Source organism: Cryptotermes secundus, unplaced genomic scaffold (genome assembly GCF_002891405.2).
Source record: "Cryptotermes secundus unplaced genomic scaffold, Csec_1.0 scaffold277, whole genome shotgun sequence".
Classification (NCBI taxonomy): domain Eukaryota; kingdom Metazoa; phylum Arthropoda; class Insecta; order Blattodea; family Kalotermitidae; genus Cryptotermes; species Cryptotermes secundus.
In genome coordinates this window covers 689,415-713,627 of record NW_019720164.1, presented here as the reverse complement: position 1 = coordinate 713,627, position 24,213 = coordinate 689,415, and the positions used below count along the sequence as shown (strand labels likewise).

The 24,213-nt window shown below is 37.7% G+C and overlaps 1 protein-coding gene across 1 annotated transcript; it reads left to right on the top strand.

The window, feature by feature from the left end:
• Positions 1-3,931: 3,931 nt before the first annotated feature.
• Positions 3,932-23,228, top strand: LOC111867169 (transmembrane emp24 domain-containing protein 5-like). The gene is made up of 5 exons (XM_023856767.2): positions 3,932-4,266; positions 7,513-7,616; positions 11,018-11,216; positions 18,612-18,779; positions 21,487-23,228. Exons 1-5 carry the CDS (start codon positions 4,105-4,107, stop codon positions 21,559-21,561), a joined length of 708 nt encoding a protein of 235 aa, XP_023712535.1. The 5' UTR covers positions 3,932-4,104; the 3' UTR covers positions 21,562-23,228.
• The last annotated feature ends 985 nt before the right edge of the window (positions 23,229-24,213 follow it).

The following is a 24,213-nucleotide window of genomic DNA, read 5'->3' as shown; positions in this document are numbered from 1 at the left end:
TAGTCTGGTAGAAAAATATTGATGTTTCAGAGGAAACTGCTGCCTACATCTTCAGGGTTGAGTTGACCTGAAGATGGAAACAGCATGTTCCTCAGGAACATTGGCAACTATCTACCAGATTACATGGCATCACATTCCAGAGGATGTTATTATTCACAGAGTCTGCAGTGAGAACGTCAAATCCAACGTATCATGTTACTGGTGGTAGTTATCATGGGTTTAGTTAATAAGGGTTGACATAAATAAAAGTTAATCAGTATATCACTTCCTGTGGCCAAAATGTGAAATACACTCTGACAGGTGGTATGAGCAGCAGCAAATAAATATACTCCTGCAAGTAGCTGGGAATTTTCCTAGAAAAAATACTGCATTGTGTCCCAAGTGAGGTAATCAATTCCAGCCCTGCACTAGTCCCGCTAGGCCATGTTTGTGTCAGCTGACCACTGATGATTCAGTCAGGCTCTGTCAACAAGCTCACCATCATTAAGATGATGCTTTAATTTTGATATGAATGAACAGGCTTCACTTTGTACAAAGCCATGATACTGTTCGCATAATGAAAAGCCCACAGAAAAGAAAACAGAGAGAAAAGCAGTCCTGCAGTTTTGGAAGTTTACAAACAAAATGCAGGCTTTGCTTTCCCTAATCAATAGAAATGACCATCCTCCTACATTAAACACCTTGTCAATGCCCACAGCATTTGCTGATGACACTAGTGTCTTAATTTTTAGTAAAAATTTGGATGATTTTTGCATACTATCAAAGAAATTTATCTCTGAAATGAGTAAATGGGTTTCTGCAAACAAGCTGTCCCTGAATCTAAATAAAACAAATGTAATAAAATTTATGACAAGAAAACTCACCACAATTTCCTTTCAAAAATAGGATATAATAATAAATATATAAAGAGGCTATAAACACAAAATTCCTTGGCTTACAAATAATCATCTGAACTGGAAAAAACATTGATCAGTTTGTTCAAAGCTATGTGGAGCATGTTATGAAGTCAGATCTTTGTTGCATATATGCAACACTGACACTCTCAAATCAATCTATTTTGTTTACTTTCACTCTTTAATGAAGTATGGAATAATTTTCTGGGGTAATTAATCTGACAGCAAAATGGTATTTACATTGCAAAAGAAAACTGTTAGACTCATAATGGGTGTCAAATCCCATACTTCTTGTAGAGACCTATTTAAGAGACTAGAGATCTTAACTCTTCCATGTGAATATATATTTTCATTAACAAACTTCATTACAAATAATGAACATTTTCAAACCAAGGCATATGTACACAGTGTTAACACCAGACACAAGCACTGTCTCCATAAACCAACTTCTAACCTCTCATGCTTTCAGAAAAGCACATATTATTCTGGTATAAAAATTTTCAGTAATTTGCCATGTGATCTGAAAAGCATTATGAATGAAAAAGTCCGATTTAAAATAGAACTAAAAAAAGTACTTAAACACACACATTCTACTCTGTTGATGAGTACTTATCCTCTAAAAAGTGACTTGCCCATTTAAAGGTTGTGTAAATAGCATAAGTTGACAGTACTGATGTATATATGTGGACGTATTTTGTATAGCCTCATGTGTAACTACTGTATTTTCTTGGGTTTTCCTGTGTGAAAACATCAGTTGCACTGTACATATATTATTGAATTTATATGACATATTCCACAACCTACAGTCACTATGAATAACTTTGGATCCTTAAAATGCAAGGCAATGTAACATAATGTAAATTATTTGTAATGTGCTTCATTCTGCATTGAAGAAAAGAAAAACAAAGAATATTTCTGTTGCAAGAGCAGCAAAAGCTGTTGGTAAAGTAAACTGACAGTGGAAAACATGCATAGGGACTTTGCAAATGCAGAAGAAAGTGAGGGTTTCAGTTCCCCAAAAATTTGGTAAGAGAAGAAATTCCCATTTAGCTCAAACTTCTCCTTTTTGTGAAGAATGAAATTGGATTTCAGTGTAAAAAGATAAAATTATCCATGTAACATGCTGTGGAACCCCATAAGGGAGTGAGACATCAAGGCTCCCACATTTTCTAGACAGTCTGATCACAGATGGCAATGGGGTTGTCAGCCTTATGCACGAGCTGTCGGTTACACCAAGGAAGATTCCTGGTACTTGTTTCTGTTAGAGGCCAAGTCTACCCCCAGGCCACAGCGCAGCTGGAAGGTTTAGGTCAATTGAAAATTCTCATGACCTCATTGGGAATTGAAACTGCTACCTTCTCGCTTGTGATATAGTGCCTCAACCAACTTTGCTACCATGACCATGGAGGATGAATACAGTATTTTAATTCAGTCATGCCTGTAGGAATTTCAGGGAAGAAAAGAGAGTTCTTAGAAAGTACTGAAAAGAAATGGGTTAAGTTGTAAATGTAAAATAGAAGATCTCTATTAACTGAAAGATAAGCTTGCCACTAGAGCACCCATTAAGAGAGAGATTTGGGTTGACACCTATTGTACAGTAAAAAGCATGGGTAGCATGATACAGTTCTGGATATAATAATAAACAGCAGTGCAGGGCAGAGGACTATAGTTGTTTATGCTGAGGGAAAAATGGGATTCATATGTGAAGCAGAAGTGGTTATGATCCAAAGTCAGAATCAGAAAAATGCAATGGCATTATGAACAGCATAAAAAATTAACTTCCCACTACTTTTCTCATATGGCTGATATTATGATGTTCCAAAGCAATAAAATTGACATTGATCCTGGAATTAACAAAAGATTAACTCCTGCAAGCTGTGAGATTGTACAAATACTTTTACTGAGGACAGAAGTGTGCCAAAAAATGCTTTTGGTGTGTGGTGATTTCCTCCATACCTGAGTTTTTCTTGGGAAGCTAATAGTTCCTCAGCCACTCAAGAAATTTTCTGAATTTTATAGAACTTGAAGGTTCATTGCCATATTCGCCAGTCTCCTATCTGAAGCCCAATGGATCCAGTCCTCACCCTGTCATCCTGCTTCTATAAGATCAATTTAAATGTTACATTCTGATATACACCTAGGTCATCTAATGGTCTCTTTTGGGTTTTTCTGCCAAAACTTTATGTGCCTTTCCCTTCACTCCTGTGTGCACTTCATGTTGTGCCAACCATATTCTCCTTCATTACATCTTTCTAATAATATTTTGTGGGGATAGTGACACTGTGGAATGTTTTCTCCTAGTACTTCATTTTCCTCTTCCAGTTCTCATTCCACCAACTGTTCCTCATCCATTCATTATCCAGTACTATATAATGTCAGTATTCACAACATTGACAAAAAAAACTTAAAAAATACATAACATTAAAACCAAGAAATTCATGTTCCTCATGTATATTGTTCTTTCTTATGCTAAAATGAAATGTATCACAAGCATGACACATTATGCATAATATGCTGCGACTGGCGCGCCTACACTTGTTTGACTTTATGAACACAATGTTGTTTTAATTTCAGAATATTTAGAAACCCCAAAATTTCATTTTGTAAAGTACTCGTTCCTATTCACGTTACGTTCTTATTGTACTTTTGTGGGCAGCGCTGGGATAGCTCAGTCGATATCGTCGATATAGTAATGGGCTACGGGCTGGATTGCCTTCTACTCTGCGATGCCCAGACTCGCTCTGGGACCTACTCAGCTACATAGCCAATGGGTACAGTAGGTAATGCTGCCGCGGGTTGAAGGTGACCTCTTATCTACATCTAGTGATCTAATGCTTATGTGAAGAATAGTGACGCTACGCCTCAATTCCCTCCATACGTCATCGGGGTATGATGCGTAACAAATTAAGCCGAGGGACAACTTTACGTTACCTTTGTGGGTACATTTTGTTTCCGTTGCTCATAGCTGTTGCCCAGCATGAACCAGTGAGTAAGAGGCGTAAGAGAGTGAATGGCCCAGTGAGTCTGTCTGTGAGGGTCTGTGAGTAACAGAGCGGGAACGGAGAGTAAGCTATAGTAATCGAATTCAGCAGCGTTCAGCAGTGTCGCGAGCGTCGAGGCGGGCCAGGCCGTCGGATTCGTCGGATTGGTGGAACCGGTGGAGTCTGGGCAAAAAGAAGTGGTCGCGGCTGTTTGCTGCTGCTCAATAAAGATGCTGAAACGTGCCTTTATTTTGTATTTAGTACCTATAGTTGTGCGTATAGAAAGCGTTATGTCTTTTGAAAAGGAAATGACAATAAGCATTGATTCCAGACGGGAGGAATGTTTCTATCAACCTGTTAAACGCGGACAAGTAATTGATGTTGAATATCAAGTAAGTGCCAGTGTAATAATTTGTCGGTTTGTATCAANTAAACTCCTTTTTGAAAACTAGTTAAGTTAGCTTGAGGTAGATAAAGATCTTGTCTATGTCTGGTATTTATAGCATGAGAGTCAATATTTGATGAAAAAAGATGTTTATTCTGCAATACAAATATTAACAATGAAAATATGTATTGCGATGCAAATGGTAAAATGTTTAACTCTTTAAATATGTTTCTACACGAAACTCTGTTACCATATCCCAACATCGCTCTGATGGCTTTTTTTTGGAGAAGAAAAACACTAGAACTATGGGAAGAATTTCCCCAAAAGATGATACCATAGCTCAATAAGGAGTGAAAGAAAGAGTAATAAATTGCCTTTAAGGCTGTAATAGACAAATACTGTTTCATATTTCTTATTACATAACAAGCCTTGCTTAATTTTTTTACAAGTAGTTCAATGTGATTCTTCCATATTAGGGCACTATCAACTACGACTCCCAAGAATTTAGTACTTAAGGTATTGTTGATAAAATTATTGTTATAATTTATTGTAAAAGTATCTGATATTGTTGCCTTGGTTTTAAATTGAATACAATGTGTCTTATTAAAATTCAGGGATAGTTTATTTGCTCTAAACCATCTATTTAAAATTTCAATTGTTGTAAGAATATTCCTACTAAGATCATTTATATTAGAATGTGAAAATAAAATGCTAGTATCATCAGCAAAGATTACGGGTGTAGAAAATCTATTTAATACTTTAGGCAAATCATTTATATATATGAGAAACAACAAAGGTCCCAATACCGACCCTTGTGGCACTCCCTGCACACGTATTCACACGTATAATCGGCCACATATTTATTACTCTTTTAATCCCTGAGATCAGCCTTTCCATTACGTCATGACTGTTCCATAAGTGTATTTCTTGCTCTACCTAACCTAAATATATACAGAACCTTTAATTTACCATAATTTTTACATTGAGTTGGTGCTACCATTTAAAATAAAGTTATTAGTATAATTTTTTATAATTGATAGAAACAAATCTTTTACATCATATGTTTTTTGTAGGAATGGATGAGAATACATCATAACAGTGATTTTGTGTATACATTTAAAGAACACAAGCATGTAATCTTAAACATATGGCCTCCCCCCCTTTTTTCCCCCCCTAATTTTCACAGTAGTGTGGTGGTAGTGTCCTTACAACATCGATAGTGTAACTTACATTATGATGTTAGATCAGTTTAATGTTTTGCTGTATGAACAGAGCATGCTGTCACATCAGTACACCCTAGGTCTTGTAGATTATGTAGTGGAATACTTTCTCACTGTTACACAGTTTGAGGAGTTCATTTAGAGTCTGCACATAATCCTAAATAATTAACTGTCCCTATGATAACTTTCATTCAGCATTAGCAGCACAGGTTGCTAGCCTTGCACTTATTGCATGACATGCATAGTGTGCTGTGATAGGAGTTGGTAGTGCTAACCTGGGGGGGGGTGAGGTAGAAGCAAGACAGGAGAGATGTGAGAGGAATGAAAACCTCTGGGACAGAGACTGTGGCTTAATTGACAGTTTTACTAAGAACCCGTAAGAAGCTTTTCAGAGTTAAAGTTGTAGGATCCTGTATGTGAACATTTTTAGTATGTGTGCAGGTGATGCCTGCAGCCATATTTTATGCAAATTTGTGTTCAATTTATATTTATTAGAGCAATAATAGTATAAAACAAATGAAATTGGACTAAAACTAGAGCCAACACAAACTTAACATGAATATAATTTAAATGTGTATTCAATTGAGACATGTAAAAGCATATCTAAATGCAGTATTTCTTTTACCTCTGCTAATAAACTACAGGAATATGTTGGTAAGTTATTTAACTTTGGCAGAACAGCATGTTAGCAAAAGAGGCATGAGAAGAGCTGTATACCTGTCCACTGTTCTTATTGATCCAGACCAGGTTCTATCTTCCTGTTTCCTCTTGTGGATAAGAGTGACAATCTTCCTTGCAGTCTCCCATTGTAGCCCAACCTGTTTCTTGCCCTGCATACTTCAACCCTGAAGATGGAGACAGCATGTTCCTCCAAATTACTGGTATTCACATAAAAGAGTACATGGTATTGCAACCCAGAAGACCACAAGCTGTACAAACTCTGGCATGAAAATGTCAGTAACTTATAAGAAATGGCCGCACCGTAGCTCAAGCGATTAGCCGCTGGCTTCCCACCGTGGCAGCCTGGGTTCTATCCTGGGTCTGGTCAAGTGGGATTTGTGGTGAACAAAGTGGCACTGGTGCAGGTTTCCTTTGAGTACTTCGGTTTCCCCTGCCAATCTTCATTCCACAAATTGCTCCACAATCACCCTCACCTATCATCTGGGGCTGGTACAATAGGCCACAAGTGGCTCCAGTACAAGGGACTTAGTCCCACCCCACTAGCAGTTAAAGAAACTTATAAGAAAGGCATAAATAACTGGTCTCTGTATTATGAAGCTGTACTGGAAAGACTTACTTGTGAACAAATTACTTTAGGAAAAATAATATATAATTTTGTAAAAGAGGTTATGAGAAAGTGTGTATCTTGAAGATCAAGATCAGTTGGTTACCAATTGTTATGATGAATACATGTTTTATTTTATTACACTGTTCAGTACCCGAGACTGCATTGGTGAATGATGAATTGGAAAGGATTCAGAATGAAACTGACATGGTTTAATTGAGATAGTATCCTGGTATTTGCCTGGAGGTACAGAGGACTACAATGAAAGACCTCAGTGAGGATAGCCAGCTTTCCAGCTGATGTTCAAATCAGGCACCTCCCAAATATAAATCACAGGCATTACTGCTTGAACCAACTGCCTCAGTATGATGAATAGGAGAGAATCATGATGTATGATTAAATCATTTTAAAAGAAAAATCCACTCAAGGTAGAGGTACTATTGTGAGATTTTAGGTTCTCACGGTGGTGTCAAAATTACAATCTTCTGAAGTAACACCATGTAGTATGGTAGATAGGTCCATTTAAAACATTGATAGTGATTTACCAAACTGCATGGTAAAATGTCTCAGAAGACCGTAATCTTAAAGATACCACATGTTAGATTGAATCAACATTTATAAAATATTATGATGTGTGAAGAAGTGAAGAGTCATGCATAATGTTTGTTCAAACAGTACAGCTCATCTGTAGTCAAGCTTAGAATCAAAGATTTAGCAATATTTGTTAATTTTTAAAAATCTGTTTCAGGTCATTGATGGCGGACAGGGAGAAATTGACATCTCATTTCACTTAGCTACCCCATCAGGGAGGATAGTTGTATCAGATTTAAAGAAGCCTGAAAATTCTCATAGGTAAACATGTTTTGCATGTCATTATTGTGAGGCTTACATTATGCCAGAAATGCAGGAAAGATTTTTCATTTGTTGGCTGGTTCCACGGTTCTGTGCTTCATGGCGGCCAGCAGTTCACTTGCTGTGAGGTGCACCCAAAATTTGCCGATGAATCAGCACGCCTGATGGCTGATAACATTCAGAATGAAAGGAAGTTCTTACATTTGTTCACAGATCACAGGAAGTGTTGAAAGTGCTGTCACCCTACTCATAGGCATTCCTCACACTGGTGGAAGTGGTTCTGATTTATCCTTTGAACTTGTTCTGCAGGAATATTTGCAATTTCCCAACAAATATTTTCTTTTAGTTCTTCCATTCAGAGGTTACTGTTGCAAACTTTGTTCTTCAAACCACTTCAGAAGAAAAAGTCACACAGATTAAGATCAGGTGAACGTGCTGGCCAAATACCACTGCTGATAATTATGTCCTCAAAGACATCGGACAAAGCCTGCATAGATATATGTGCAGTGTGGGCAGAAGCTGAATCTTGCTGAAACCAGCCAGAGTCCTTCCTCTTCTGTTAACTCTGGAAAGAATTGCCCCAGGATGACCTGCACATATCCTTTGCAGTTAACTTGTTCTTCAAAAAAACATAGGTCCAACAGTCCTTACACTTTCAGCACACCAGACACCAATTTTCCCTGGATAGAGCAGGGCTTAAAGGGTTAGTTGTGGATTCTGTGAACTCCTGTAGCGATTATTTTATGTATTTATGTATTACTGCAAGTGAAACCATACTTCGTCAGAAAAGAATGTCAGTTGCAGATCGATCTCACCTTAGACAATAGACTGTAGAAACTAACTGTAAAAATGAACCCTGCTAACTGTATCGTGCAGCTTCAAGGTGTGGCTTGCTGTTGTTTTATAAGGCCTTTCAGCAGTTGTGTTGCTGTTCTTGCACTAGACTTTGACACTCCAGTTTCTTGATCTAGGCATTTCAGTGATTTTATAGGTATATGTTCAAATCTGGCCTCTGTGTCAAATAAGCACCCAGCACTTATGTTTTTGTTTCTTGTCCCATTGTTCTAAGATTATTCACAAAATTGTTAATTGTTTGTCTGCTGGGAACTCTTTCATCATGAAATTTAGGTAGAAATTTTTGCTGACACTTTCTGGCAGATCTGTTTTTCACATAGGTGTCATGCAGAAATACACAGAACTCTTAAAGTGTACCACACCATGATGTACCACACTGCTGACTAATTGTAACTGAGAACAAATGGCTAATATTGTTGATAACTGCTGACAGATCATAAACAAAGTCACACATGAACCACACTGCTTGCCATGAAACATAATGCCATCAAGCAGTCCACAAGTTAATTATCTTCCTTCACTTCAAATGTTATTGGCCATCAGACATGCTGCTTCATCGATAAAATGCGTCTCACATCCAGCGGTGCACCAGTCTCCGTGACACACAGAACTGTGAAGCAGTCAACATAGTTAAAAAACTCTGTAGAAGGAGTGACTTTGTTTCATTGTCCATGCACACCCGTATAAATTGAACTGAGATAAGAATGAAGCAGTACATTCCTGCGTTTAATGAACTACACTGCATTACATCCCAGAAGATAGTGTTCTTAATAGTCACTGCTATGATAGCCTCAGGTCCAGCTTTGCTGTATTATCTCATCACTGAAAGAAATGTAACATGGGCTTGTGCTCCCTCGTTTTGTGATGTCTAAGTCTGATGTCTTGCACCATGCCCTTTACTAAATCCCATAGCATGTCAAGAGGTTAACCTGCCTCCACTTAAAAATATAATATTTACTCCTATAATTTCATAAATCAGTGGGGTCTTGGAGTCTGGAGCTAACTAGTCACTTTCCTTTCCCTAACTTTATTGTAACTTTTTATTCTATACAGGCTCATGGTCTCAGGACATTGGGCTGTAACTTTAGATGAGAATTGTTTAAGAACCAGATGACTGGAGTTATTTGACGCATTTTGTATCGTTACTAAGAGGCTGCTTGCCAGCTTTGTGTGCAATATATACACAGTCAATAAATACTCTATATTCTGTAGTGAGTATTCGCTCTTTGTGGTTGGATTACATGCACAGCTAGCCAACTGACGATCATCATTGCTGAATTATTACACCGCCCCTTGGCCAACATAATTCAGTCAGCCCACCAACCTCTTGGTTCACAATAGTAATGAAAATTAAATTTTTGAGTGTGAGGTTAAAGTCAGTCAATAAAAACTATTTTTCAAGCATTTCTCCTTTTCTTTACAAAGGGTCGATTTCACATCAGTCGTGTAATATTAAGTTAATGAAAATCTGTGAATGGACAATTAAAATGTATTTTTAAGGAAGATTCCACATGCAACAGAAAATGATAACTCATAGATTGTTTTATTTAATTCTCTCTGTGTAAGGTGGAGGCATCATCCTTTTTGTATGCATTTGTGAGCTGTATATATTTCATTTCTGCATTTAAAAGTGTAAAATTATTGTTGAATAACAATGAGAAAGCCAAGTGTCATAATTTCCTTTAGCATGGAGCTGCATACCAAACTGCCCTGGCACTTTTATTTATTAGGACACCACCACCACCAACAAAAATAAAACCTACCATTTGTTCCCAGATATAATGTTAAGTTTACTCTTCTGTTCTTGAAATATTGTTTTTTATTATTTATTTAATTATTCAGCTTTTCTCTTGTGTTCTGACAATAATGTTTAGGAAGTTTGAATGAAATGTACAAAAATTTATTATATTCTTCATGGTGAAAACATTTTGTATGTGATTGTTTGCTGGGAGCAACAGTAATGATTGAACTGTCTAGAGGTAACGTTCCCACCTCATGACTTGTAGTACGCGGGTTCAAATACCCGGCGGAGGTCGTCGAATTTTTAAGGGCGGAAAAATTCAGGGAACAAGTCCTCCGGGAGGGACTTTAAGCCATGGGTCCTGTGTCGTAGCTTTACGGCACGTAAAAGAACCTCATATCTCCAAAGGAGGTCACTGAGCAAAATTGCGGATGTTTGCCTCCCAACAGCAGTCACTAATACCTCCAGTAGATGGGGGAAGCATTATAGATACTTCTCAGCCAGTAGAGAGCCGGTGTCGCTGGCTGGGCGGGACTGATGGTAAGCACCAATGCCGGTAGGATATAGAGGCTGGTAGAAATCATAGAGGGAAGCACAATGGACCACTACAGGTCTAAGTGCATGGGGAAACGCACCCTCTCTAATAACTAAAAACTAACTATTTAATGTATTTTGCATCGTAACTGGATTCTGTACATCTGAAGTGTACACATTTCTTTTAGTTCGCTGTTTCAAGATTTGGATGTTCATTGATTTGAGACAAACATGAAATTAGAGTGTTTCTGTTAATGCTGTGTGTTAATAGGATAGAAGCATCGGAAGAAGGAGATTACAGACTGTGCTGGGATAATACATTTAGTCATTTTAATAGCAAAACTGTCTTCTTTGAAATTATCATAGAAAGTGATGATGATGATGAAAGAGATCCATGGGACATTGACTTTGAAAATTATGGTGGCTTAAGCCCTGAAGAATTGTATGATATAAAAATACAGGATATTCAGGTAAGATTCGTTGTATTAATAACCCTGGTAAAGAACAGTTTCGGAGCTTAAGGTATGTATAGTGTTAGAAAAATGACGATATTGTGATGATTTTGTATAATGTTATCAGTATCAGTTTCTGTTTTGAAATAGGCCTGTTAGATGATATGCAGTCATTTGTGAATGATATCCTTATACAGGTGGAAAACTTCCAAGGTGAATCACAAATACATTCCAAGATTGTTTAAAACTGCAATCTCCAGGATACAGTAACCTGGAAAGAATTAAAATCTTAATTGCTTTGCTGCTGCACACCTGTTTAAGATGACCACATAATAGTAATTTTTAAGACATTTTGTGGAAACAGTGAATTTTGAACATTCATGGACAGAGTAGTTGTACTTGTGTAACAGCTTAAAAATTTAAAAGAAAAATTGCCTGTATATATTATGAATATTATTTTTTTTATTGCTAGTGGGGTGGGACGAAGTCCTTTGTACTGCAGCCACTTGTGGTCTATTGTACCAGCCCCATAAGATAGGTGAGGGTGATTGTGGAGCAATTGGTGGAATGAAGATTGGCAGGGGAAACTGAAGTACTCGGAGAAAACCTGCCCCAGCGCCACTTTGTCCACCACAAATCTCACTTGACCAGACCCAGGATTGAACCCGGGCTGCCGCGGTGGGAAGTTAGCGACTAACCGCTTGATCTGTGGCGCGGCCTTATTATGAATGTTAAGAACACAATGAACTGGTTGTGTAACAGAAAATATATCCTATCTCTTCACTTGACAATGTTACTGTCAACTTGGACTTGTTCATGTTTCCCTATCATCTGTTTCCATTCCTGTTGGGGACACAACCTGTAACATAAACTACTTAATTATATCAACTATACATGACGGATGCTAAAGCTGTTTCAACTTCCCTTTAGGCTTTGTTATATTGGGTGAAGCAACCAAGCAGGGTCCTTTAAATGCATAAGAATAATTTGGCAATGCAGTTTTGAGTGATTCAGAATGGAATATACCAAATGAGAGACCAAGTTACAGTTTTCACAGTGGTAGAGTTGTCTCATGGCTCTAATGAGGCTACATTGTCTACTTAAAACATTGTGCGGATGAGTTTTTTCCCCACATGAGCTGTGAATTATGAAGTGTTCAGGATACTTTGTTGGAAAAACTGTTTCACTGTTCACTTCTGTGTTCTCTGGGTTTGCTAACATATCCAAAAATCCAATTTTCTTACTGTAACTGTCTGAACACGGATGTTTTGATGTGTTTTGTTGTTCACACATTGCACGGAGTTGTGTGTTGGTGAGTGTATACACTTTTCTCTTCTCATTCCAACGAACTATTTCGCAGCAAGATGGATGGTACTTTATATTTTTGGGAGATCCAAAGGTCAAATATCAACTGGAACACTGATTATCACAATTTGAGTATTTTCATTTTTCTCAGTCTCTCAAAGCAGATCCCAGGGTTAGAACCTCATATTAGGCCACAGCTGCTTCATTCCAGATCCTTTCCAGTTCATCACATACTGTCATCCAGTCCTCTGACATTATACAGTTTGAAGTATTGAAAGCATCCCTAATTAAGTACAAATAAATAAATAAATAAATGAGATCTTCAGAATCATTGCCATGTTTCCATTGACAAGGACCATGTCACCTGTAGGCCTATATCCCCAACTGTCAAAACCTGTGCAGTTTTATTCCATATATTTTTTGCTTTGGGGGATTAATTGCCAAGAAGCAACTTTTTCTTTGAATTTCACAAAAAGTCATCCCCAGCCAAATTTTTTGTAGGGTATTACAATGTAGGACAGCTATTATGAAGGTATTCAGCCACATTTCTGTGCTTCTGCAACCTGTCATGGACTTGTCCTGCTGATGGATTCTGATTATTTTTAAAGTTAAAAAAGTTTCATGACTTTCGAATGGAATGGATTTAGTTGACCATTAATCAACTGTATGTTCTGCTGAAGTGCTTAACACTTCTACTTCATAACATGGAGGTTCTGAGTTCAAATATTGGAGACCATCTATCCTCCCTGAAGTTTTTAATGTTCTTCCTTTGTGTCTTTTAGGAAATTCCAGGACACCATTTAGGCCACAACTGCTTCCTTCTCACATCCTTTCAAATTATTTATTCACTCGTCATCCTGTCTTTTGACGCTATAATATGAGCAACTCAGACCCTTCATGGATGAGCCAAGAATAAATAATTTTAGCAGTACCCCTTTAGGATATCTCAGTCTGTGTGGCCATTTCACACACATCAGAGCTATAAAATTATGCATTTCATTTATAGTGATACCTGGTTGTCAGGTTTTGTTCCTGGAAATGTGTTACTGGTAGTACCTTTCTGACTACCAAAATATTGTCAATCATCTGATTATGCTTTTAATTTCATGCATCCTTCCGTGTTACAATATATACAACCTCGTTATTTGACCGTCACAACACAGCAAATATAGAACTTCAAGGACAATGCTCAGTATAGTTCTGCTACATGTTTCGGCCACGAGTGGCCATCATCAGGCAAACACGCTTCAACAAATGTACACCATTGAACTGCAGTACATACCGATTCAATGTTATTAAACATCAATCAAATTTTAATTTTATATATGACTTGTTATTGTTTTAAATAACCTACTTATTGTATTCTTGTGCAAATGAACTTAAATGATTTATAACATTGTATCAAATTTTAGATATACTACTTTTAAATATCAAACTATATCAATTTTAACAAACTTAATACTATTTCTTTTATATTATTTTCAGATTAATTAATTCACAACATTATTAGACCTCCTACACAATTTTATAAGAAACTCGAATTTACTATTCGTCGACAGAAATGTATGAAAAGTAAAACCAACGACCGATTCGATGTTATTGAACATCAGTCAAATTTTAATTTTATATATGACTTGTTATTGTTTTAAATAACCTATTTATTGTATTCTTGTGCAAATTAACTTAAATGATTTATAACATTGTATTAAATTTTACGTACTGCAGTTCAGTGGTTTACATTTGTTGAAGTGTGTTTGCCTGATGATGGCCACTCGTGGCCGAAACGTGGCAGAACTATACTGAGCATTGTCCTTGAAGTTCTATATTTGCTGTGTTGTGACGGTCAAATAAAGAGGTTGTATATCTGATTATGTATTTACTTAACAACAGTTTATCAACAGAAAATATTTCTCATACATAATGCTGATTGTAGTGTGATCTGTAAAAGGTGTGGGATTGGATGTGGAAGGAAGCAGTCATGGTCTGTTTTAATATGCCATCCCAGAATTTAATCAGTTGGGACTGAGGGCGGCTGAGGCTGCTGCTGCTGCTGTTGCTGTGTAGCACCGCCGCTGAGGATAGTCTTGGAATGGTGTGGCTAGAAGAGAACACCCCATTGTAGTCTTGGGCGCTCTCTCTTTCTTCCTTGGTGTGCCTACAGCCTTGATAGTTGGAGGGATGAGGTTCCTCTCTGTCCACCAACTTGCAGTTCAAGCATGTCGGTATCACTGCTGTATTCTCCTTTGCCGGGCATTCCTTGGGCAGGTGACTGCCCCCACATCACATACAATGGGGAGGTTGCTTGCAGTTAGCCCAGACATGGCCCGTTTTTTTGGCAATTGTATCATTGTGTGAGACCAGTACGCCTTTGCACTGATTGCAATATGGTGAAGATTCATTAGTTTGAATACCTCATGGGACTTTGATGTCCTAGGTAAGGTTATTAGGAAGAGGGGAATGTTTACTGTGGTTATTCTTTCTGCAGGTGATCAACGAGTGGTACACATTTGTTTGATGCTAATAACATCAAAACCAGGGTTCACCAACTCATCTGAGATGTCTCCTGCAGGAGTAGAGAACAGAAGATGCCATATCACAGCCTTTATAGGCTTCTGGGATTTTGGATAGAAGGTGAAGTATGGGTGGTTATTGCTCTCAAATTGAGAGTGGATGGCTGAAAAATCCACCATTTCTTTTGTGAAAACTCTGGTTCCATTTCTGGTGTTACAGAACTCAAAGTTGCCTTGCAGTAAGCCCTTCAGTTGCCTTTTCAATTGTATCAGGTTTACTTGAGAGGTTAATACAATGGGAGGCAGCCTACCTGTCTGGCTAGATGATGCCTGATGTCGCTGATGCTCGGTGGTGTCATCGAAATCGTCTTCATGGTCAGCCTCCATTTCAGTTGACCTCAGTGGAGCAAAGAAGTTCCAGGTGGTAACTTCAGACTTCCGCTGCACTTGGGGTTTGTTGACTTCCATGGTGGATGTTGTAGGCTTTGTTTCTTGGCTGTTTTGTTGGCATTGTGTCCAGGTTTCCACTTTCATCCTTCCTCACAAAATTCCTCTATGGCTGTAGGTGCAGTAATTGTGGTCTTGGTTGTTTCCCCTTTTGACAGTGCTGTCTTCCAGGACTGGCATTGAGTTGTATAGCACCTCTGTGTACACTCCATACAAGGTGCTATGCAGCTGTTTTCCTTTCAGAGATTCCTCTTTGTGTCCACCATATTTTGGGCAAATAGAGTCCATTTCAGACTTTTGCCAATTGATGCAGGGACACATCCTGCTAGGTGGGCAATGGTGGTAAGTACCCCATGTACACATTCCATGACAGCATCAGCGTTGTTGTATGGTGTTATCATATTCCAGCCTCAGAGATTCAATAAGATTTGACCAGAGCTTCTGAAATTCTGGGATGGGTATATTAGCCATGATTCAGGTTACCACTGCTGTTACTATAACAGTTAATTATATACAGGAACCACACAAAACATTTGTTCTGCATGGGCCCACAGTCAGGTCGCAGACTTCACTCAACACTAGTTGCACCAAACAGGAGAAGACTGAATTCGCTACATATACCTTACTCCTGTAAATTAGTGTAGATATTGTCTGCTGTTCATTCTTCTCACTATCAGTAACTGCAACAGCTAACTCCTCTTAGTCCCCTCCTCACTCAGCTCACTCTCTTGAAGAAGCCCACTTACTCATTGCTTTGCTAGTCCTTGTCAGACCACACAGAAAACACTATCACCAACAGTTCTTCTGTTCTCACGTGTTTATTCTTTGCCTAATAATGGTTCATTTGTTTGATGTAAGAACGAGTTTACTGTACCATTGCCTAGCAGTGGATGGCGTTTCTTTTTCATCTATGTAGTCTTATCAAAATATGATGTGTAACCGTGTAATTCAAGATGGAATCAGAAGCAGTGAACCACTGTACTGTGGCCCTGTCTTTGTACCATCTATCATGCCATGCTTGACAGACATTATACAAAAATGTCACCATGACAACAGTAGTGAAACTATTGATTTTAACACTTTGCGGACCGGTGATTTAAATATTTAAATCACCCTGGGGACCGGCATTTTTAAACATACTACCCTAACTTGTGCACTGTTCACTTTAAAAATTAATATAAAATCTCCTAATTAATTTTTTGAACTAAAATTTTTGGAGAACACTTACCAATGTTCCTAGAAGTGCTTGAGGTTCTGATATTTATGGAAACTTTCCCCTTTGTGAAGTGGCGTTACACAGAACTTGCAAATGTAGATATACTCCTTTTTTGTGAACTGTGCAAACATGGCATTGCCTAGAAGTATTCTTCCCCTTGGAATGTTCACTCTTCACTATTTTCACGAGGGTATTTTTCCACATATCACTCAAGTGTTGCCCTGGGGGGTCCACATGAGGCTTTCGTGGGGTGGGAGTTGATGGCCCCTGTCATACTAAGTCTATGTGTGACCCTGGTTCTGCCGCCATCATCTGGACTGTAGCCCAGGCCTTTGCCACATTCATCAGAAATGTTTTTATTTCAATTTTGAATCAGGGTTTCGATTTTTTTAGATTTTTTGCTGTCCCCTCAGTGTTACTACGCGCAATGTTATTACCCGCATTATCGTCAGAGCTACTGTCACTTTTACCGTCTGTGGCCACAATTCTTTGTTGTCCCCCGTCACTGTCGCTGTCTGAATGACAATCCATTACTATGTGTCTCACAAGGCAGGTCAGCTAGGTCATTGGAGGAGAATTTGTCCTTGATCCATTCTCCCCACTAGCTACTGGCTGATACACACAGCTTGAAGAAGACAAAGCATTTTCCTTTATAGTCGGTTAAGTAAACAGCAAGGTCAAGTTACTGACTGCTAACTAAACATTCCAGAGTCTTATCACACATCTGCAGGAGGTTGCGTGCAATGTAGGTGGCGCCAGAGCGATGTATAGTGTGTTGCAACTTATCATGTCCTAAAAGCCTGTTAACACGCGAACGGTCCGCCATGTTTAAAAGTGAAAAAACCTTTTAAAGGGTGCGCAGTCCGCAAAGTGTTAAGATGCACCTGACCCATATCCATAAGATCCAAAACATCAGTTTTACATCACCAGTTCACAGCTTTAGTTCTAACACATAACACGGTACCTTACACAGAAAAGATCTGAATTGTGTCCTCCAAATTATTTAGTAATGTCAATATGAAATACTGATTGCTTCTCCAAATTAAGCGTACATTACCACAGTTTATATGCTACACTGGTTGGTATAAAGCCATATTTGTTTTGAAAGGAACCACCAATATAGAGAGGATTAACGTGGGGTAAAAGTTCTGGCAGCAGGTAAGTAAAGCTTAAAAGTGTGTTACATTTGCTGCAGTTCCAAAAGAAATTGCTAGAGATATTTAACAAATTGTGGAAATATTTGAAAATATGGCAAAAGTAATGTGACATTGCAGGCCGATAGAGCTAAATGAAAATGTTATGCATGTTCTAAATTGTGTATACAAATTTATTCCTTATATCATTCATTATATGAGAGCCAGTTTGGCTTAGTCAGTATAATGAATTTGCTATGTGTTATATAAATGGAGAATTTATTCCTTATATCATTCATTATATGAGAGCCAGTTTGGCTTAGTCAGTATAATGATTTAGATTATTTCTTCACAAGCATGTCCAAGGTGATGAAGCATCTGGGATGTGAAACCGACCACTCACCTTCAACTAGTATGTGGAGTTATGCTTCCCCTCAGGCATACATCTTCATGATGTGGTCCTCATTTAATCATGGGGAGAGACTTCATGTACCCTGAATTAAGCACAGAAACAACTTTACCTTACTTTCATTATTCATTATTGAAAATTCAAGACATAAGTTCCAGTGCTTTTTCTTGGCTGGATTAAACAATATGATATACCTACTTGATAAATCAATCACTGTTTTTCAGTTGCACACAAAATAATTTCAAAAAAGGAATTTAAAATTAAATACATTTTCTGTTGTCCTTAAACCAATGCATTCAGCACCTTTATTTCTATGCAAAAAGAAAGCTTACAAGGTATAGTACACTTTCATAGTCATCATATTTTTTAAAGATCATGTTTCCTTACAAACAGGATGCAATAAATCGTGTGCGAACCCATCTAGTAAAAATCCGACATATCCAAGACACCCTACGTGCTTTTGAGGCAAGGGATAGAAACATTGCAGAAGGCAATTTTGTTCGAGTGAACTATTGGTCCATGATCCAGATTGCTGTGATGCTTTTTGTAGGATTAATACAGGTAAGAAGGGATAAATTGTCCTCTAATTTATGACTGATTAATTAGACTGTGGCCTTTCATAGATTCCTTTTGTCCTAGTTTTGTAACCCTACACCTCACTGCATTTTCTATATGTACCAGAGTAAATTCACCAAAATATGCTGGATGTAAGATTTCTCTCCAGTTTATCAAATGTATTGTGGCATGTAGACCCATTCCTAGTCTACAACCACGAAATTATCTATACAATGGTCATTACTAGGCAGTGACTTGTAAGCAGCAACAGAGGAACAGTGTTTTCCGTATAGTCCATGCTGAGATGTTATAAGCAGGACAATTTAGAGTCAGTCTGTCAGTCAGAGGACTCCTGCAGTTCAGTGATTGTTAGCTGATACTGTTAGAAGCTGGTAGCTGAGGCTGGGGACAGTTTTGGAACACACAGGAAGGGCAACATCTGTCATTGAAGCCACGACCAAGCAAATACTATTGAGGATGTGACAGGGTACACTAATGTGTGTGTAATAGTGAAATGTAAAATGCAGTTGTGTGCTGTATCAAAGAGTTCAGTAAATCTGATCAGCAATCCAAAATTCATCGGTACTCACTCTGTCATATGACAGTATCATTTTTCTGTTATCAGTACAATTATGTTTCCTTTTAAGTGTATGCTGTCAAATCGCAAGTGAAGTAATTGGTTCCTCTCACGCACTAGTGATACATTTATTTCATTGTTAAAATGCGTAATTTTTGTATTCTTTATGTAACAAATGGTGAAGTTGCATAGCAAGAGTCTACATGTTAATTTTAAAAGTAGAAGCATGCCACACCTGACAGACCTGAGCAAGCTGCTTCTGGCACATTAAGTACAAGGGCAAATCTAAAAGTCATTGCCCCTATTTTTTTTCAGCCACAATAATACACATACAGTAAAATCAAAATACAGGCAGTGTTCTAAGTACCTTTGACTATTTTTCCACATAGTCACCACTCCGGTTCAGGCATTTGTCCCATCGCACCACTAGTTTGGATTTGCCGCTGTTCTAGAATTTGGCTGGTTGAGCGTGGAACCACCACTGGACAGCGGTTTTTGCATCATCGTCAGAAACGAACCTCTGGCCTGCCAGGAACTTCTTCAGTGGACTGAACACATGGTAATCCCTGGGGGGCAAGGTCAGGACTATACGGTGCATGCTCCATAATCTCCCATCCAAATGACTGCAGTCAGGCAGCGGTCCTGTTTGCCACATGAGGCCTGGCATTATCATGGAGGAGACGTGTGAGTGTGCTACAATAGCTGTCTGCGTTGATGGTGGCACCTCGTGGCATGAAATCCAGCAGGACTGGTCCTCAGGAATCCCAGAACCATCAACTTCGCAACGGATGGTGTTCTGCAGAATTTCTTTGTGACAGATGAACCGGGATGTTTCCACACCATGCTCTGCTACTTGGATTCTGGAGTGAAATGCAATACCCATGTTTCATCTCCGGTGACAATGAGATCCAGGAACCATTCACCCTCCTCGGAGTAACGCTGCAAATGTTGCAGTGATGTCATCATTTTCTTGGCCTTGTTCAGATCATCCAACAGCTTAGGCACCCACCGACATGAAACCTTGTGATACCCCAAGGAATTGTGAATGATATCATAAACACTGCCATACAAAATGCCAGGCTTCTTGGAAACAACCTTCAGGTGCACACACCGATCCACTTTCACCATTGCATCCATGCAGGCATTGTTGTCCGGTGTGAGCAAGGTGCGAGGCCGCCCTGACCGCTCATTGTCATTAAGGTCTTCCCAGCCATTAGTGAACTCACAACACCACCACTGCACACTTCCAAAGCGAGACATTTGTCCCCATACATCAGCTGCATTTCCCTATGGATCTCGATGGGCGTTCGTCCCTTGCCCCATAGAAAATGAATAACACTTTGCTGCTCATATGACGTGAACGTGCTGAGCACAACAGCCATCTTCGCTGACTGACAGCGGCACAGTGCCATGGAGCAGCCGAGAGTTAATGCTGAGATGGTCCAAGCATACCCTGTTGCATTGAATGTATAACCCGGTTACTCAGTCACACTAAGATTTGGGCTGAAAAAAAATATGGGTAAAGACTTTTTGATTTGCCTTCGTAGTATGTACTTGATTCCATCCTCTTATTTATCAGGTTTGTCTTTAAATACACAGATAAAATTAATTTTCCTTGAAGCGTTTTTCTAAGTTGTACGAGTATTATGTGGAATTTGCTACATTGTTTCTCTTGTTATTCATAATAAAGGTAATAAATGTTCATCAATTTTTAGCTCAGACAGATTATTTTCTTACAATTTCTAGGCTACAAGCTGTCAGTAGTAAAATACTGTATGTTAATACACAGTATTTCAATTCTCCATATTCATGTTATGGCCAGAATATCTGATTGTAGTCATTAGATTAAAAAATATAATGTCCGCAACTTCAAACTTCTGAACACTTACTTTGCCATTACACTTTGCATTTGCTATATGTGTTATATTTCTTTAAAAGATAATCGGTGATTATAATGTATCATATTTTGTTACCTAGCTATTGGTTTTAATGAGTGCAATGCCATTTTAAATTCATAATATGAACTGTGACATTTTTCTGTGTTTTGATTTTGGTGATATGGCACAAAATGACTCATGGGAAAGGCATCTCTGTCACAAGAAGCAAGGTCCTTTTCAATTTTAAACTTGTTTACAGGTGGTAATGGTCAAAAGTTTGTTTGATGACAAGTCTCGTGTTCATCGCTTCTGGAAGAGTGGCATCACCTCTTGATGATGGCATTGTTTTTTCTAGTTCATAGTTTCCTGTGTTTGTTTTTAAACTGGCTTTTTACTGTGGTTACCATACACCTTACCAAATAAATGAGACAAGTTTTGTTGAAGCATTGTTTGATGAAGACTTCAGGTCTAAGAGTTTTGTTTTTAGCTCCCAGTCAAGAGGATTCAGCAGTGAAACAGTAGAGAAAGTAATGGAGTTCTCTGAAATTTAGTGTGAACCAAACTAATGTCAAGTATGTCAGTGATGTAAAGTAATACGGATTAAAATTATGCTTTATAGATGCAGGATATTAAAAATTGTGCAGATTGCATCTTAAGCAAGAAACTGCATAATAATAATTCTGGGAAACCAGTGTCAGCTCCATATTATTTTCCATTCTTGTCTAAATAAACTTAAGTTTTAATTACAGTCGTAATAATTCTCAATTTTATTGTAAGTTTGTGATAAATTTATATACAGTATATATCGTGTAGTGTATCTTACAAACATAATTTTGTGCCATTATAAGCAGCTCAGAAATTAAGAGCATCAAATGAACAAAGTTTTAAGTTGTTTGTATAGTGTATAGCAGTATATAGCATTAAATCTGAGAATTTGTTTTGAAACCTGGCTGCCTAAAAATGAAGGGGTGCCTAGAAATCCCTGAAGCGTCAATACGTTTTGCTGTTTCTGCTAATGTACCTGTATTCATTTTGTGTTCAGTAATATTTAGAGGAACTCTGTTATATATGAGATCACATTTCTTTGAAAGACATTTACCAGTCTTGTCCATAGTTCTCATCTTCTTCATGTGGTTACATGACTGCTAAAAATCAATGAACTTTCATGCTGAAAGTATACTTTACGCATTCTCTGTACTCTTCACCTGCAAGTGTTCCTGTCAGGTACATACAACCATAATGGTGTATTATTACAGTTTATGAATTACGTGTATCAATACGAAATGTTACATTGTATCATTTACTTGCAACACTTACCGTGGCAGTGTACCTTAGTTGAGATGTACAAATATTGAGTTTCATTTCTTTAGTAACAGTCTATTTTAGCAAAGTTCATTTGTCAACCTACAAACACAATCACTCTTTATTAAATGGCTCATACAAACATATTTCAGGACTCATTATAATATTAATACATTGTTGTTTATGCACAAATTTTCAAGGTACCAAACTTGAATTATTCTAGTAATTCTTCTCTACACCATTTCAATCAATATATTCTTTTTCTCATCCTTTAATACTTTGTGTTTTATATTATTTGGGCATTAAACTTATTCTTCATTGCTGAGTTCTTTTCTATATGTGTGTATTCTTAACTTGTTCCTGAATATTTGGTGATTCACCCTCTTCATTTGACTCATCATTCTCACTTCTAAAATTGACATGTAAGTAAATTTGATAAACTGTATCTGGTTCAGGTATATGCACCTCATCTTAAAACCCAGATTTTGAGCTAAACGATGTTTGCAAAATAGTTCGTGTTTTTTAAATTAACAATGTTAAATTTTCATGCTAATCAAGAAATTTAATATGTTTGAAATTTTTTATGCAAGAGGCAGTGGGCAGATGTTTCTGCACAAGCACATCACTTTTATTTTCAGTCGTATGTTAAGAAGGACTTTCTCAGTCTTGTTAATAAATAAATACTCTAGGGTTCTCTTTTGGCACATAAGGCCAGAAAGAAAAAAACTGTAATGGTATGCATATAGTCATACATAAGGAGAGATTGTATCATGAAGTAATTCTGTAAGAAGTTCAGTTTATGCATGGGCTCTGTACTAGGCAACCGTTTAGTTTATATCATATTTCTAATGGGAATATGTAAGAGTTAATTTGTTTTGTGTGTTTGCATTACAATATTTATTAGTCATGAGATGTTAGAAGAGAATTTGGATTGATAGCTATTGTTCTGTGTCTTCTTAGCTTTCAAACATATAGATGAGTAATGATTATTGCAGTTCTAAATACATTACAGTATACATCTTGTTACTTGTGATAATTGTGATGCAAGTTCATAATTAGGTTGTATGTAGTACATATGCAGTGTTTGATTGACAGAGCCTTGTATGTGAAAACTTGTAATTGATTATGTGGCTTTCCTAAATGTTTACAGTTATTTAACTCCTAGCCTGTATTGATATATTATAGTTTAGGATTTGCCACTGTTGGATATTTTTCAATTATACACTTTGTAGGTTATTTTCAAGAGTATATAATTTGTGAGCAGTCACCAGGTCTTGGAGTATAGAGGGTGGAGAGATAAAACTTTATGGATACTGCACCTCAGCACTAACTGGAGGTAAGTGGTCAGCTTCATGCTCCAGCTGGCTGTGAAGGTAATTGTATGAAAGAATGATGCATGACATGTATGTTGCAATTATTTTTTTCTGTAATAAATGACTTTGGTGCAGTTTGTGTAGATATTTCTTCAGCTAATATAAACAGAAATTGGAGAGTAGGGTATGTTACATGTGATTATAACATTCCTTTGTCTTACATTTTCAGAACTAACTGAAGTTCATAAAATTATCCTACTTTTAGAAATGAAGTTCACTGAAGTAACTGGCTGTGAGCCAAATTAAAGTGTTTGTTCGCAGGATGAACAGGGAGTTTTCTCTTTACCACAATAGTGAAGCATGTTCTCGGG

Coding starts and splice junctions, on each gene's coding strand:
- LOC111867169 (XM_023856767.2), top strand. CDS start 4,105: ATGCTGAAACGTGCCTTTATTTTGTATTTAGTACCTATAGTTGTGCGT. Junction 4,267..7,512: donor TAATTGATGTTGAATATCAA/GTAAGTGCCAGT, acceptor AATCTGTTTCAG/GTCATTGATGGCGGACAGGG. Junction 7,617..11,017: donor AAGCCTGAAAATTCTCATAG/GTAAACATGTTT, acceptor GTGTGTTAATAG/GATAGAAGCATCGGAAGAAG.